We start from the raw sequence: 15,963 nt of genomic DNA, 5'->3' as shown, positions 1-15,963 counted from the left end.
CGCTTTTTCTAGTCCCTAAGGACCCCAAAGCGCTTCACACTACATTCAGTCATTCACCCATTCACACACACATTCACACACTGGTGATGGCAGCTACATTGTAGCCACAGCTGCCCTGGGGCGCACTGACAGAGGCGAGGCTGCCGGACACTGGCGCCACCGGGCCCTCTGACCACCACCATATTTGCCAACCTGTTAATAGATTATCATGAAATTAATGGCGACACTCAAAATAAACCAGGGCTTGTCAATTAAACACATTTTCATGCTCATTTTTAGCTACCTTTGTGGCAAACTAGGGAGAATTACTGCATAGCAATGAGGTGATCCTGAAGTAGTGTGCAGGGCTTCACTCTTATTAAAATTTACAAAGAACTGGTAAGTAATGGTGAAGTGGTACTTGAGTAATGAGAACTAATCAGCAGCACATGTTGGGGTAACATATAATACATGATTAGCAGTTTTAATGCCACAAATTATGATTACTTGAGTTTAGCAACTTGTCATTATCTAGTTAGTACAAGGTGCCTGGATCAGCAGCTGTAAGGGAAGTGATGCTCAACATGTTAGCTTACAGTTAGGGTCCTAACTCATTCTTAAGCATCTTTGTTATTATTTGCTTTTTTGTTTCATCAGCAGGCTGTAAACCCATTTTCAACAGCAAACTAGCATCCATGTACATTAAGACAAGACAAATCTAGGTGTAATACTTTTTATTCAGATCTTACAGAATTACATCTTTCACTTTCAGTGAGCCAATGTAACCCTTAGGGTAGAAAACACAATGTGTTTTTATGAAACAAGAAGTCAAACGGTGCATAACTGTGTGGTACAGTCAGTGACTACTATTTCAACACTATATATAAACATATTAACATACAGCAGAAACTCTTTGATAGTTTGATTATTCTGTTTTGAATGGGTTCCTTTTTTTTTTTTTTTTTTAAACAGAATTTCTGTCTTTATTTTCCACATATGTTACATTTCTAAAGTACACAGAAGAGACATTAAAAAAGGCTTTACACTGAAATGTACAACTGTACATGGTCTTAATCTACCGAACTGTGTTTTTCTTCCTGAGGTCAAAGTCATCTGAAAATTAATCAAGAACGGACAAAAAAATATTTAAAAAAAAGAAGTTGCTACCATGTACAGTATTTACAAATTCACAGTTGTATCAAAAAGAAGAAAAAAAAATAGGTAAGACATCTGAGGTTTGAAGTATTTTTTATGAAAAATTCAGCAAAAGCTGCCACCACTTCAGTCAAACTATGAGTCACAAATGTTGTTATCCATTTGTACAGTGCTTTAATATTTAAACTAACGGAGGTTTAAAATGTTATTTCAACAAACTGATACTCTAGTAAATGTTTGCAAATGTGAAACTGCATTCATCAGTATGGTGAATAAAGAATTAAAACTAAAAGCAAAAACAACAACAACAACTTTTCAGTTATAAATTATTATTTACAGAAATAAAAATTTGAAATGCCAACAAATTCCACTTCTTAATCCAACTACATAGGTGGCTTTTACCCCTCATCCACTTCTGTGAAAATGTTGGTTAAGAAGTACTGAGACACACTGGTGGGCTCCTCTTCAAGAGCACAGCTGTCCACACAGTCATCCTGCTAAGAAGGAACAAAACAAAGAGCACATCTCCATGTGAGCGTGTATGAATTACACTGAATGGAAAACAGCTTCAATCCACTTGTACCTTTCTTACCTCTGTGCACTGTGAAGTGCTAGGATCTGGGCTCCTGGGACTTTGATCACAGGTCTCTCTGATGTTCACTGCTGTTTGTGTTAGCAGTGTAATCGATGCTAGACGGGTTTCTTTTAGTGTCTGTGTCAAACTTTGTGTGGAAGGGACATCATGTGATGTGGAGGCTACAGGCTCTAGCAAAGATTGTTGTCCTTCAGTCAGTGGCGTTTTAAGCTTAGATCGCTTGGAAACTGGTTTGCTAGGTGGAAGATTTTGTGGAGGGCTGGTTTTCTTTGTTACAGAAAGCGAGGAAAGAGAGCCTTTGGGTTTTCTGTTAGATATTAGAAAAAATTAAACATTTCTCAATAATTGATAGAAGCCAATGTGAATTTTTTCAAAATGAAACCGTTCTTCACCCACCTCACACGCCTCTGTGAAGTTTGAGCTTCTAAGCTGCTGGTAGTGCCTTTTCCATCTGTCACAATCTCCTCATCACGGCTGCAGCTTCCCCTTTGTGCTTCCGTGACAGCATCACTGGCTTTTGGCTCCTGGGTGGTGTTTGTTTGGGTAGGCGCTGACTCCGCTGCTTTCATTGACTTGGTCTTGCTGGTTTGTTTTCTCCTCGCTGCATTAGGTTTAACTTGCAGTTTGGCTGGTTGAAAGATTCATACAGGGTGAAAAAGCAACATTTAATGTTCACATTAGAAAAATGTTCACACATTTTTTAAAGTGCATTTGGTGAGTATGTATTTATCCTCTGCATACCTCTTCTTCCAATACTTGTTTGTCTCTGCTTGTTAAGTGCTGCTTCAGGCTCATTATTGTCCACTGCATCTGGAAACTTTGGTGGATTGTCTGTAGTATGTTCTGCTCAATTAAAGCACAAAATTAAAGTTACACAGCATGAATCAGCATGACAATCAGTAGCTTGAAAGTGACAGAATAATGCAGTCACTCTACCCTGTGGATCCACTGTTTTCTGGATGTTATGATCCTGATGGATGGAAAAACACAGCATGTGAAAAAGATTAAAAAAAAAAAAATCACATTCTGACCGCCAACAGTTCTTCTTTACAGCTTTACTTACAATCAGTGTAGATGGCTCCAGCACAGTCTCTTCCACACTGATGAGGCCTGTCACACTCTTTATCTCTTTGAACATGGGCATGGGGACATTAGACAGAGACCCCTCTCCTGCCGCTGCCACACTCTCTCCAGAAACACCACTAAAGGATGAAGAAAGGCACAGAATTAGACACCAAACTAAACAGACTACATGCTTGCTCACACAGCTAGTTGATTAAAAACAGACACAAACCTTGGTTGAGGTATTGATGACTCTGCTACAGAAAGACAAGAGGGGTTCTCAGTTGCACTGTTCACCACCTCCCCTGATGAGGACAGCGGGATCTCAGTGAGAGAGAGGATGAAAAATGGTTCGTCGGGATCTGAAGGCACCTTCTCTGGCAGCACTGAAATTTAAAAAAAGAAAAAAAACAATAAATAAATAAGCAAATCAAGAAGAACATTATATAAAGTTTACACAAAACTTAAGTGATATGACTGGAACATAATATATGATTGACTTACTCTCTTGAAATATTGGAAAACTTTGGATGTCGTTTGTACTTAATGTTGATGTATTCTAGGATTAGGAGAATTAGAGAAACATTTAAGGAAACTCAAGAGAGACTTTTTCACTTTAAAACTACTGACTACCGGAGAATACCTCTAACTACCCCTGTTAGGATTGGATATATAATATTAACTTGTATTAATTAGCAAGTCTTGACACAACATTAACAGATTTGATTGCAAAGCTTGTAAAAGGATTAAAGACCAGACAAAACAGAGTCATTATTGAGCTTACCTGGGTAGAAGACACTTGGTTCACAGGAACCAGAGGGACTTCAGAATTACTTGAATGATGGTCATGTTCACTTTGTTGTTCATTAACTTGTGCCAAACATCCAAGAGGAGAGCTGGGATCATTTGGATGGGGATCCTTACTGTCTAAGGTGCCCAGTGCTTTCTCCGAGTCTACAGGTTGAGATGTTACTGAACAGACTTCTACATTTATTGAACAATGTCCTGATGTTAGGTTTTTCTCTGGCAATTTCACAGATTTTTGTGCATCATTATTGTCCCCAGGGTCTTGTGCTGGTGCTATATTTGAGATTGTATCAACATGTTCTGCAGATTTACTGATATCAGCTGGCTGTAGTTTTGTCTGTGTAGTTCTAGAGGATGATCCCAAATTGGGTTTCGGTTTGACCTTGGGAAACCGCCGCAATCTTTGTGGGATATTTTGTTCCAAGCTCACTGAGCTTGACATTGGGCCACATACAGCATCTGTCTTTTCCCTCTCTGATGAAGATATTTCCTCTCGGCATTTATTAGAAGAGCCAGATTCCAGTGATGGTTCAGAAACTGAATAAGCATCAGGACTTTTAAATTCATTTGATTTTTCTGGAGAGGTAGGACTGCAAGATGGCTGGGCTTCTGCATCTTTCATTCTGTAGTCACTTGATTCAGACACACAAGTCTGGCTACAGGATTTTTCCACAACCTGCATGTGTATAACAGGGTCTTTTGTGGATTGCGAGTTTGACTGCATAGTTCTTGGTGTTTGTGGCAGGTTTGGTTTGGGTTTGATTTTTTGCAATCGACGACTCCTCAACTGAGAAGCAGCTTCACTCTTTTCTTGATTAAGCGGTGACTCTTGAACAGGTGCAACAAGAACAGCCTGGTGGACGCTGCTCTCTTGGGGTGAGGCTGATTCTGCATCACCTGCTTCCCCAGCTTGTGAGACTGTGACTGCTGAGTCAGGTGCTACCACATTTTTACAACTACTCACAGATGTGGTAATACAAGGCATATTTTTTTCTGGATCAGATGCTGACTTTGTCTCACTGCTGACCTGATCCCTGCTGGGTTCAAATTGTGATGCAGAGAGGTTCACGTTTTCTGAGGCACTCTGATCTGAAGTTGCTGCACCCAAGTCTAGTCTAACATTTGTTAAACTAGACTCCTCATTTGTTGATAGCTCCTCCGAGAGTGTAGATGTAGAAACTATATTTATTGATGGTTTTAAAACTGAAGCAGGGTCAGTGTTTTCACTCAGTTTTTCAGAGGACAGGGTGCATACTAGTTGTGGTTCCACCTTTGCTGTTGTTCTTTCAGGTGATCTCATGTTTGAAGTTGGGTTTAAGTCCTTCTCTAAAACCGGTTTTACAGTTTGAGGTTTAAACCTTGAAATTCTTGAGGACTGTGCTAAATTTGGTTTAGGTTTGACCTTTTGCATTCGACTCCTTCTAGATGGTGAAGGAGTTGTGTCTTTGTTCACTTCTTTTTGCCTGACAGGTAAATCTTCTGGATGTGAAACACATGAAGGAGGTTTCTCGGCGCTCTCTTGACCTGGTTCTGATTCTGTGCATGGCTCCTGTTCAACTTTTGAGACCGCCAAGTCTGATATTGCTGAATTATTGAAAACACTCTTGGCTGTTTCAGCACAGGACTGAACTTTTTCCTCTGTGGGCTCAGATGACGACTTTGTGTCATTAGTGACTTGATTCCCTTTGAGATCAAACTCAGATTCCAAGTTCTGGCATTGTGAGGGACTGCAATCCGTTATTACTGCACCTAAGTCCGGCCTACCATCTGTGGTTGTTGGTAAAAGAGTATCTACACTTTCTACATGTTTTTCAGGAGAAGCAGAGCATGATGATCGTGGTTGTTCATCCTCTGTGGTTAAGCATCTTGATTGTTTGCGAGATTTGGGGTCTTGCGTTGGGATGGGGTCTCTCTCTTCAGGCTGCTTTGTGGTTTGGGATTTAGATCTTGCAGTTCTTGATGTCTGTAGCAGATTTGGCTTGGGTTTGAATTTTGGTAATCGACTCCTTCTAGATTGGCAAGTATTTGAGACTTCACTTTCTCCTTTTTCAGTGACAGATAATTCTCCTGCGTGTGTTTCACCCGTAGGTTTATCACTGCTCTCCTTGGCTGGGGACACAATTGAACATAACTCCTCTTCAACCTCTGTGATGAGTGAGTCAGAGTTTGGCGGATCCTTAAAACCAGTCTCAAAAGGTTCAACATGGGAAGTAAGTTTTTCATCTGTGGGCTCAGATAATGACTTTGTCTCTCTCATGGCCTGATCCCTATGTGGTTCAAATGTAGATTCAGAAAAGCTGTGACTCTGGAACTGGATTTCTGCAACTGATTCAACCCCAACAATATCTGGTTGACTCTCAGATGGCTTTGCTGTTAGTTTAACTTCAGTAGAGGAAATGTCAGCTTTTAGCAATGCTGGAGAACAGTCTTTAACGTTAGCAGACTCTCTGTGGCTTTCTTCAGCTGTCCTTGCTGCAGATATATCTGGTTGGGATTTGGATTGTACAGTCCTGGAGACTCGGCTAAGGTTAGGTTTAGGTTTTATTTTGGAAAAGTGACCTCTCTTAGTTTGTAGAGTATTTTTGTTTGAACTCTCTGGATGTGGCTCATCACTGGTTTTAACTGCCATTTCATCACTGACTGTTTTGCTAACTTGTTGTTCCACAGTGGCCACAGTCTCCGATGTCTGTGTGACATCATGATCAAATGTAGACACGGAAGGAGTGGCACTTTCTTCCTGTACAGCAGCATCGGAAACGAGCTCTTTTTCTAGGTGGGTGGTTTCATTCACATCAGCTGATGCCGTCCCTGCAGTTAAATATAATGGCACATTTTACATTGACTGTTGCTCAGTCTAACAACAAATGAAACTGTCCATTATAAGGACTCTTTTCTGTCTTTCTAACCTGTTACATGATCTCGTATGTCTACTTGATTCTGTTCCGACTGAGAGACGTGACTCAGGTTTCCGATGGTCAGCAGGGTTTGAGCAGCCTCGTTGTAGCTCTGATCTTCAGATACTGAAATAAAAAGACAAACAAAAAATATGAACTTTAAATCTAAAACTATATATAAAATTCATAAGCAAATAATCATAAAACATCTTCAACATACCTTCTGCATGTTCTGAAGAAATAAATTCTATAACATCCTGCAAAGCAAACACACATATCATAAATAACACCAAAAGCTCTCCTTTCTATTCACAAAAGCTGTTTTACAAAAACATGAAGTACAGTACACTGCTTCATTTACAATATCGTTTCTACATCTGTACACATCTGTACAGATATGTACATCTACAGTTGACTGTATAGCAAATAAAGATGACATTTTAGGCACCTTTCTAATCTTATTGATCACTGAACTGGTTTACTACAAACCACATTGTTATTTATGCATGTTATAATTTTCATCGATCAGGCATAACATTATAACCACAGGCCTAATATTGTGTCAATCCTGCTTTTGCTGCTAAAACAGCCCTGGTCTGTCGAGGCTTGGACTCCAATAGAACCTCTCTAGCTGTACTGTGGTATCTGGCACCAAGATATTAGCAACTTTTAAGTCCTATAAGTTGCAAATTTGGGCTGTCCATGGATCAGACTTGTTTGTCCAGTACATTCCACAGCTGCTTAATTGGACTGCAGTCTGGGGAATCTGGGAGTCAGTCAACACCTCAAACTCCTTGTTGTGCTCCTTGAACCATTCCTGAACCATTTTAGTTTTGTGGTGGGGCGCATTATCATTCCAAATGAGGCCAAATGAAGGTGGTCTGAAACAGTGCTTAGGGAGGTGGTGCATGACAAAGTGACATCCATATGGTTGGCAGGACGCAAGGTTTCCCAGCAGAGTATTGCTCAAAACATCACACTGCCACTGGCGGCTTGCCTTCCCCCCATAGCACATCCTGGTGTTCCCTAAGTAAGAGGTGCAAATGCACCCAACCACGTGACATTAAAAAAAAATGTGATTATTTGGACCAGGCCACCTTCTTCTATCAATGCTCCATGGTCCAGTTCTGATGCTCAAGTGGCACTTTCGGTGAAGGACAGGGGTCAGTATGTGAACCCTGGCTTGTCTGTGGTATGCACCTCCATACACTGTGATGCACTGTTTGTTCTGACACCTTTCAATCAGAACCAGCATTAACTTGTTGATATGAGATACTCTAGCTCATCTGTCGGATCGGACCACACAAGCCAGCCTTGGTCATTGGTGGCCAAGGCTCACTGATGCACGTTCCCCACATGCAGCAGTGAGCCTATCAGGACCTATCGCTGGTTCACCATTTTTCCTTCATTGACAGATACTGCAGACCGATAAAGTCCCAAAAGAGTCTTGTCAAACGCAAATCCTTTTACATTTTGCCCTCAATTTTTTTTTTTTAACTTTGAGGACAAAATGTTCACTTACTGCTTAACATAACCCACCCAGTAACAGGTGCAATGATGAGATAATGAATGTTATTTACTTCACCTGTCTGTGGCCATAATGTTTTGCCTGATTGCTGTGTAAGTAATTCAACCACATACTGAATACATGTATTCAAAACAAAAATGGAAAGACACTGCAGAAAAAAATAAAAGGTTGAACTTACTCAGTTTTGAGCCTTTAATAATAGATAAAATTGTGTTTTCAAGATTAGTGCTCTGGAATGACAATCATTAACCCCAGATCTGTTATTGGGGTTAATGATTTAATTAACTTGGTACTACTTCTTAAGCATAGGTCACTTACAATCAACAGGTCCAACTGATGTTCACATGGTTCAGCTGACCCTGTCTCATGTTGTGCCTGCTCACAAGCAGAATCGGGGCAAAGTGCATCTTGGGAAATGCCCAAAACATCAGGCATAGTGGCCAAGATATCAAGCTACAGGTGGCATAGGAGGAGTCAGAGGAAGATTGGAATGTAAAACCATGCGCAAATAAAAAGTAAAGCAAAACATAAAAATGTTTGTCATGGGAATTATTTCAAAATAAAAAGAATGATTGGTGTTTTAGTGAGGCATGTGATGGAGAAAATGTTTATCATACCTCAGCAATTGTCTCATCCACTTCTTTAATCTCAGGACGAGGAGTGTGCAGGCCGGCAGGCACAAACGCAGGTGCACTGCTGTCTTTACTGGGGCTACCTGCGAGTTCCACCTCCTCCACTTCTTCATCCTGCCATTGATGACTGTCCTCGTCACTAAATTCTGTCTGAGAAGCTGTGAGAGTGACAAGTTTACACTTTTTGGATTTTGGGGCCAAATCATGCTGTGGTAGGATTCTCTTCTTGGCTGCCTGTTGGGATTTTGGTTTAGCAGCAGATGCAGTGGACCCAGCTGCTGAGGCTGGTGTAGTTTCAGATGCAGAGGAGTGTACTTCATCTTTGGCTGGATAAGTCAAGGGCTTGATGGGTTTAGGCACTCTACCACATCTACAAAACAAAATGAAACACTAATAAAAACACTTTATTCATGATCAATAGGAATATTGTTCTTAAATCTATCAGCCCACCAGACAATGTTAGATGACAAGAAACCCTGTATTAACAGTATTGATAATTACAAAAAACATTTTCATATGTTTCTGTAATGGTGAATCCATCAGTATGTCTAAACTCTTTAATCAAAGTCATTTTTTAAATGCCAAGGAATAATTTTTATTGTAATTCATCAATTTTCAAATTTACCATCTTTACAAAAATGCTGAAAAAAATAGTAAAGCACATTATTATTTTTTTATTAAGATGTCATATTACAGCTATTTGCTTGCTTTGTGAACAGAAACATTTGTTTGATTGAATTAATTGATTAATTGTTTTGATTAATTGCTAATTTCTCAAAAAAAGTCTAGTGTGCCGGCTGAAATCTGGGAATACAAACATGAATTCAGTTTGAAATCCTTCACTCCTGGACAAATATGCTGAACAAATATTTAATTTTTAGTTTTAAAAAAGTTTATGAGAGATTTCTAAAATATTTGTGTTTTCTTATTTTTATGAAAGGTGGTCTAACAAATTTGTTAAGCGCTGGATACAGTGGATACAGTGTCAGAATGAGAGTTTTTCAGTAAATTACATTCATGTACCTGGTAGGTCTTGGAGGTTTAACGATGGCATCCTCCTCCTCCCCTTCTGAGGAAATATCATCACCGACTGGCTCCCTGCTGGCTTGGCTTAAAGATGATGCATCTTTATTTACCTACAGTAAGTTTCAGTAAAGCAAAGCCAGTATTCATAAAAAGGTTTCAAGGCTTATAAACAGAAAGTGAAATAACCTTATTACAAGTTCAACCACTTACACTCTCATCTTCTTCATCCAATGAAGTACTTTTAGCTGTCGTACAAGGTGAAGGCTTTTTACTCCATTTGCGGCCTAAAGGCAGTAGTGGTTTTGATGCTCTGCCTCGTGAGAGTTTAGCTGGCTTGATTGCAGTGTCCTTAGCTGTATTTGCATTTTGAGTTTTCTCTGACCTAAACATTTGAAAGAAACTGATTTTAATCGCAGAGATATGTACAAAAAAAATAATATTCACAGCAATATGATTTTAGTGTCATTACGTGTCTGAGTCTTTGTGGTTGTCAGGAAGCTCTGCCTCAGGATCTTCGCATACGCCGTCCTCATCTGAGAATTTAAAAGCAAAATAAAAATGGCGTGGCACTTTAACAAAAGCCAAGCAAACATGGGGAAACGAGTACTGATTTGGAAAAAAAAAAGTTATTACCCTTAATTTTCAGGAAATATTTAAAAAAAAAAAAAACAGTTAGACAAAAGGTAGTTACCACGAAATCACCACATACCTACATGTTTTGTAACAACAAAACCGCTCACAGTCCCTGTACCTTGCTCAGTGCTCACTCGTTTGGTTCTCTTGTCATTTGGTTCCTCATCCAGAGCAACTTGTCTGTTCTTTCTTTTGCCTCTTTTTGTCTTAGTGTCAGAAACAAGAATTTCTCCATCATTACAGAGATCCTCATTCTCTTTCTCCCCTTCCTCTTCCTCCTCTTCCAACCCCAGGATCTCTTTCCCATCCTCATCCTCCTCATCTTCCTCCTCCACATCACTCAGGTTCCTTCCCAATTTTTTGGCTGTAGAAGGAATAAGAGCACATAGACTTTTGAATTGGGAAAAGCTAAAGGAGAATTCCCAAATATTCACATACAGCCTACAATGATCACACGAGAAAAGAAATCACATTGACGTATTTTACCTTTTGTCTTTCTCTTGCCCTTTTGGGATGATTTCTTCTCAGCCACTGATCTCAGTTTCTTCTTACTTCTCTGATATTCCAAAATCTTTTCTAACAGCTTAGAGAAGTACTCTATGTCCAGTTTGCGCCTCTCTCCTACAAAACAATCATCAACTAACTTAAATTAAATTTAAGAATGTACACACAGAACGTTAATCATTCGGTTATTTTGATTCCAAAACGTTTGGCAACTGTGTAAAATGTGAAGGGAAAAAAGGGAAAAACATACAACACTGTGAACATTTGGGATTCTATAATTAACTAAACAAAAACACAGAACTTTGTGCGCGTGTGTATTTCCCACTATGCTGCATAACCTCCTCTCTCTCTAGTTATGTTACTAATTAATATTATATTTGTTCTTTTTTTGAAATTTGATATATTGTCTTTTTACCATTTTCAATTAAATATAACCTTTAAATGACATACGTGAATAATTACATTTGAAGATTATTACTAAATACTTACTGATAGCTTTGTCAATCCTCCAAACATTCTCTCGTTCTTCTTTCTTGAATTTGTTCTGAAAGATCAAATTCAAAATTGCAGTTCTGTGTATTTAGTTCAACTTTAAACTCTTTCTTCTTATCATGCATACTTGTATTTATCGCTGACCTTTATCTCTGATCGAGCTCTGTGTGGAAACAGTTGGCAAATCATAGAAAAATCTGTCCCCACCATGCTAACTGCCAGGAAGAACATGTCTGTCTCTGATAAAAACAAATTTAAGAAGAAAAGTCACAAAAAAGGCATCAAAACAAAATAATAAAAACACTTAATATGTTACCATATATGTGGGCTTATCTTACCTGATAAGCCACTGTATTATAACCATTCACATGTGAAGTGCACAGCATCGACTGTGTGGTTATAATTTTCTGCATTCAATTAGACACATGCCACACTCTTAACTATTACTGCAGACTGTATATAAAAGATGGCTTCAGGACCTGAAAAGACGAGTCAGTGCAGACAAGCCTTTACCTGCAATAGGTAAAGGCTTCAAAACAGGACTTTGCTAATCACCAAATTATATACAGTATCTATGTTGCAACAGTCCCTGACAGCAATAGCCTCCTCAGAAGAACAATGCTGCCTGCAACACAACAAAAACTGCTCAAGCAGGACTCAAGGAAAATAAAAAAGAACACAAGGAATTGATCCAACCTAAGAACTCCTCAGATCCCAATCTGATAAAGTATCCGTGGGACGGGGAAACAAGACCCATCACACAACCCACGGATTTGTTTCCAATGTCTCGTGCTTTTGCTCTGCAAGGCCAGTGCTGCTTTGCATAAGGTTCCTTTAATATTGTGGCTGTCTCACCTTCGCTGGTCCAGCGTTTTGCATGGTTAAGTTTCCTGAAACTTGAGTAAGTTGTAGTGGAGCCTCGTTCAAAGATGGGGTCTCGATTCTCTGCTGGGTTTGGCCCTTTGGCTCGCTGGACTTCCACAGTTAAGCTGAGAGATAAGATGAAAGGGTTTTAAAAAGCCTATAAATGGTTTGAACGTTCTACAATGTCACAATAGGAAAGCAATTATTTTATATGGATGGGGCAAAATAATAATAAAATAATAATAATAATAATAATGCATACTTTATTAATCCCCTGTAGGCCGATTACTCTCTGCATTTAACCCATTGACTCAGTGAAGCAGTGAGCAGCCACCAATCCATCACAACGGTACTTTGCTCAGGGGTACCTCAGAGTAACAGTTCAGTGGATTCGAACCACCGACCTTCCAATCATGGCGCAACCACTTTACCTAATGAGCTATCCCTGCCTGGGGATACAGATCAAATGGTCTACAAATCTCTACTAACCTCTCTTCGTCAATAATCAGTGAGCCATCTTCTGCAACTTTGACTTGAGGAACCATAAGTGCTTCTTCCTGCTCTTCCTCTGCCTCCTCTGCTTCTTCCTCTGTGTTGCCCATGGTATTAGGGGGGATTTCAGGTTCCTGTGCCTGCTCTGGAGACCTTCAAACATTAAAAAAGAAGAAGAAAGAAAATAAAGAAAAATCAATTTATTACAAGCAACTGGTATACAAACTTTCTACACATTCTGAAACGTGCAGCAAGCCACAGCTTTTGAAAGACAAACTGTTTAAAATGCACTGCTGCCTCCACATTTAAGTGCGCCAAAAAGTTAAAACACTTAAACCAAGTTCTCTGTTGTATCAGATGTGCAGTCACTTTGCAGTGATTCAAACAGACTGAATTAACACGTTAAAAGAATAATGTTTGGCTGGGACAAACTCAATTCTAGTGTTCAACTTTGTTTTGTTTCATTCATATTATTTTTCATAATACTTTTTGTGATGAAAAACTGTGTTTATGACTCTTTCTTTGAGGAACAACAGATGATCAGCAAGTGCACACAGTGAGAACATGGTTCATGTGTGTCCTTCTGCAGCATTAAAAAAAACATAACTTTTTAAACTTAAATATTATAAGAAAATGTGACAAAAAAGCATGTCAAACATTGAAGTAATTTCCATTTGAATTACAGGCTTAACATAGACAAACCATTAAAAAAAAAAAAAAACATGATTTAAAGAATATGACAGGACAAACATACGCTTCTCTTCCTGGTGAAGGTGGGAGCACAGTCTCATTCTCTTGGGTCAATTCTTCTACACCAGATCTGGAAGAATTTCAAAATTCAGTTTTCTCAAGTAAAATCAGTGTTCGTCAATATAAAACATCATAAGTGAAATATATGGTACATGGACTGGACTGTTCTACAGGAGCGTACTTTATGCAACATATCTCATTCACCCAGTTACACACACATTCATAAAAGCACATTTTTGCATCTAAGTGCTTTCTACCTAACATTAACACCGATGAACACATCGGAAGCAACTTGTAGCTGCTTGCCAAGGATACTTTAGCGTGCACAACGGAGCAGTCGAGCATCAAACCACCAACCTTCTGAATAGTAGACAACGTGCCTCCTGCCTGCCTCCTGAACAATGGCCTCCCCCACACTTTAACATCACATAATTACATGAGTTTCACAACTTTGCAAGATACTCACGTCATTGGGTTAGACGTTGGAAGATAATGGATAAGGTCCCGCATGGTCATTTTGGCAGGATCTAAATTAAATACCTTCGAAACAGCCTTAGCTTTCTTAAGTTTCTGCAGAATCAAATGACATCACACCTTTCAGTTAACAAATCATGATAAAGCTAACAGTTTATATCTGATGAATACATTATTTAACTCATACACCTGAGAAAAGATGGCTAAAAATGCTTAGTTAATGACAAGGACTCACTTTTTCTTTGCGTCTCTCCTCTCTGAGCAAATCTCTGAGCTTCTGAGCCTTCACAAGCCTTTGTACGTCTGATGGGTCATTTAGAAGTCTACTCAGGGAGAGTGCTGATGGTGTCAGTGAAGGCACAGTCTTTGATGATGCAAGTGTTTTGGCTTTCTCCGATAGTTCAGTAGATTCTTTGTCTGGTATGGAGGGTCTATCTGGTGGTCTGGGAGGAGCTTCCTTAACTTGTCTGTCTGAAATGTTCTCTGATTGTTTGCTACTGTCTGCTGGAAGATGGGTTTGTTCTACTGACTGTACAGCTGAGGAAACAGCTGAAGATTCTGAAGCGTCCAAAGAAATGGAGGTGGGTTTAGGTTGAATTTTAGGCAGCTTGCCGTCTTCTGAAGGCCTGCGTCGCCTTGGAGACTGGAGTCCCTTCGGAGTTGCTGTTGTTCCCGTTTGACTGGATGCTTTTGCCTTGTCAAGGCCCGCACCAGAGCAATCAACAGATGTTTGAGAGACTGCTTTGATGGGAGACTTTGGTGTCCGAGAGAGAGCAGAGGGGCGGCCAGGGGCCACTTTAGGCTTAACAGAAAATCGTTTCCTTCTTTGGACAGCCAGTGAAGAGCTGGTACCATCCACATTTTGCTCACTGCCATCCCTAAACGGTAGTAAGAAAAGTTATTGTTGTCAAACATAACAAATAGTCTTAAGGCTTCTAAAATAATTCAAAGACACTTTACTTTAAACTCACCCTGAAGCTGCAGCTTTTTCTGACAGGGTAATGTCGGACTTATCCGTCAGAGCACTAGCATTGTTGCTGTCCCCAACCTCTCTCTGGGCTTCACTGGCCTCCTGATTTGCTGGAGTTGCTTCCGGAGGTGCTGATCGCCCTGCTGTACTTACATTGGGACGCACACTAAATCTTGACCGACGGAACATTTTGACCTGAAAGCAAAGCTGCATCAGTACTGAACAAATAGCCATGACATCAATCTGCAAATGAAATACTGCTAAACTCCATCTAACGCCCTAATACGCCATCAAAATGTATTCAGGTATTGTAAAGGTGCTCTGGAAATCAACCAAGAAAAGATGCCCTTACAGAACAGCAGTCACAGGTGGGGATCTTTTTCTGCACCAAATCTCGTCTTTACATAAAGCTTTTCAAGAAATGATTTGCTAAATAGAAATGAACACATAAACATCTCTCCGTGGATGGAGTTCGACACTAATATGCATTTGCTTCGTCTCAGTGTTGACAAAAAGCAGCTTACTCTATTGCAGCTTAGGCATATTTCGCCTACAAAACAATAAACTTCGCCTGCACAAAAAGTATTTAAATGATCTCTTCTTTTACTTAAAAATGCAAAACTCAGCTACTTTGTTGACAGGGCTGGTGACGTCGACAGTCGAGAGGCCGTTAAGTTTGATGGCAAACGCTTTAAAATCACTCGGAAACACCGCCAGACGTGGAATAAGCCAACAAACACAATTTAAACCAGTGAAAATTACGCAAAATGCAATCTTAATGGTGGAGAAAGACTGGGAAAGTGCACAAGCTGGACTCAAACTCGGGTAAAAACAGTTTTAAGCGTGACGCTCTGCATGCGTTGGGTCGCCCGTTTCATGAAGTTTTGAAGCTAAGACCGCTTCACTGATATTTTTATCGCGTCCACATCTTTTACTTTACTTGTATTAACGTACCTGGCTAAGAATATGTCGTTTTGTGGAAGAAATAAGCCTTCATTTACCGACGAGAAGTGGTAAGTAGCGGACCCAAAGCACACGTTAATCCGCCATGTTTTAGTGACGTAATAGTTTCCTGAGTGAAGGGGGTTATGGGAAATGTAGTTAGG

General features: G+C 39.8%; 1 protein-coding gene across 5 annotated transcripts; it reads right to left on the bottom strand.

Annotated features, from left to right (window-relative positions):
* Nucleotides 1-696: 696 nt before the first annotated feature.
* Nucleotides 697-15,943, bottom strand: zgc:162472 (uncharacterized protein LOC553495 homolog). Of its 5 annotated transcripts, none has more exons than XM_040007200.1 (27): nucleotides 15,812-15,943; nucleotides 14,859-15,052; nucleotides 14,123-14,765; nucleotides 13,880-13,983; nucleotides 13,418-13,483; nucleotides 12,661-12,816; nucleotides 12,163-12,296; nucleotides 11,452-11,546; nucleotides 11,305-11,359; nucleotides 10,798-10,932; nucleotides 10,388-10,675; nucleotides 10,148-10,211; nucleotides 9,889-10,060; nucleotides 9,676-9,788; nucleotides 8,638-9,022; nucleotides 8,339-8,473; nucleotides 6,713-6,749; nucleotides 6,505-6,618; nucleotides 3,576-6,406; nucleotides 3,296-3,350; nucleotides 3,024-3,177; nucleotides 2,793-2,931; nucleotides 2,666-2,699; nucleotides 2,471-2,572; nucleotides 2,126-2,357; nucleotides 1,727-2,036; nucleotides 697-1,631 (listed from the first exon to the last, which is right to left on the bottom strand). In XM_040007200.1, exons 2-27 carry the CDS (start codon nucleotides 15,044-15,046, stop codon nucleotides 1,533-1,535), a joined length of 6,840 nt encoding a protein of 2,279 aa, XP_039863134.1. In that variant the 5' UTR covers nucleotides 15,047-15,052; nucleotides 15,812-15,943; the 3' UTR covers nucleotides 697-1,532. The 5 variants fall into 5 exon arrangements, with proteins under 5 accessions (XP_039863134.1, XP_039863136.1, XP_039863137.1 ...); XM_040007202.1 differs by having other exon boundaries at nucleotides 697-1,628; XM_040007203.1 differs by having other exon boundaries at nucleotides 10,430-10,675.
* Nucleotides 15,944-15,963: the final 20 nt, after the last annotated feature.

Source organism: Simochromis diagramma, unplaced genomic scaffold (genome assembly GCF_900408965.1).
Source record: "Simochromis diagramma unplaced genomic scaffold, fSimDia1.1 OVJJ01000682.1, whole genome shotgun sequence".
Lineage (NCBI taxonomy): Eukaryota > Metazoa > Chordata > Actinopteri > Cichliformes > Cichlidae > Simochromis > Simochromis diagramma.
Note: the sequence above shows the minus strand (reverse complement) of the source record. Positions and strands in the feature narration are given on the sequence as shown.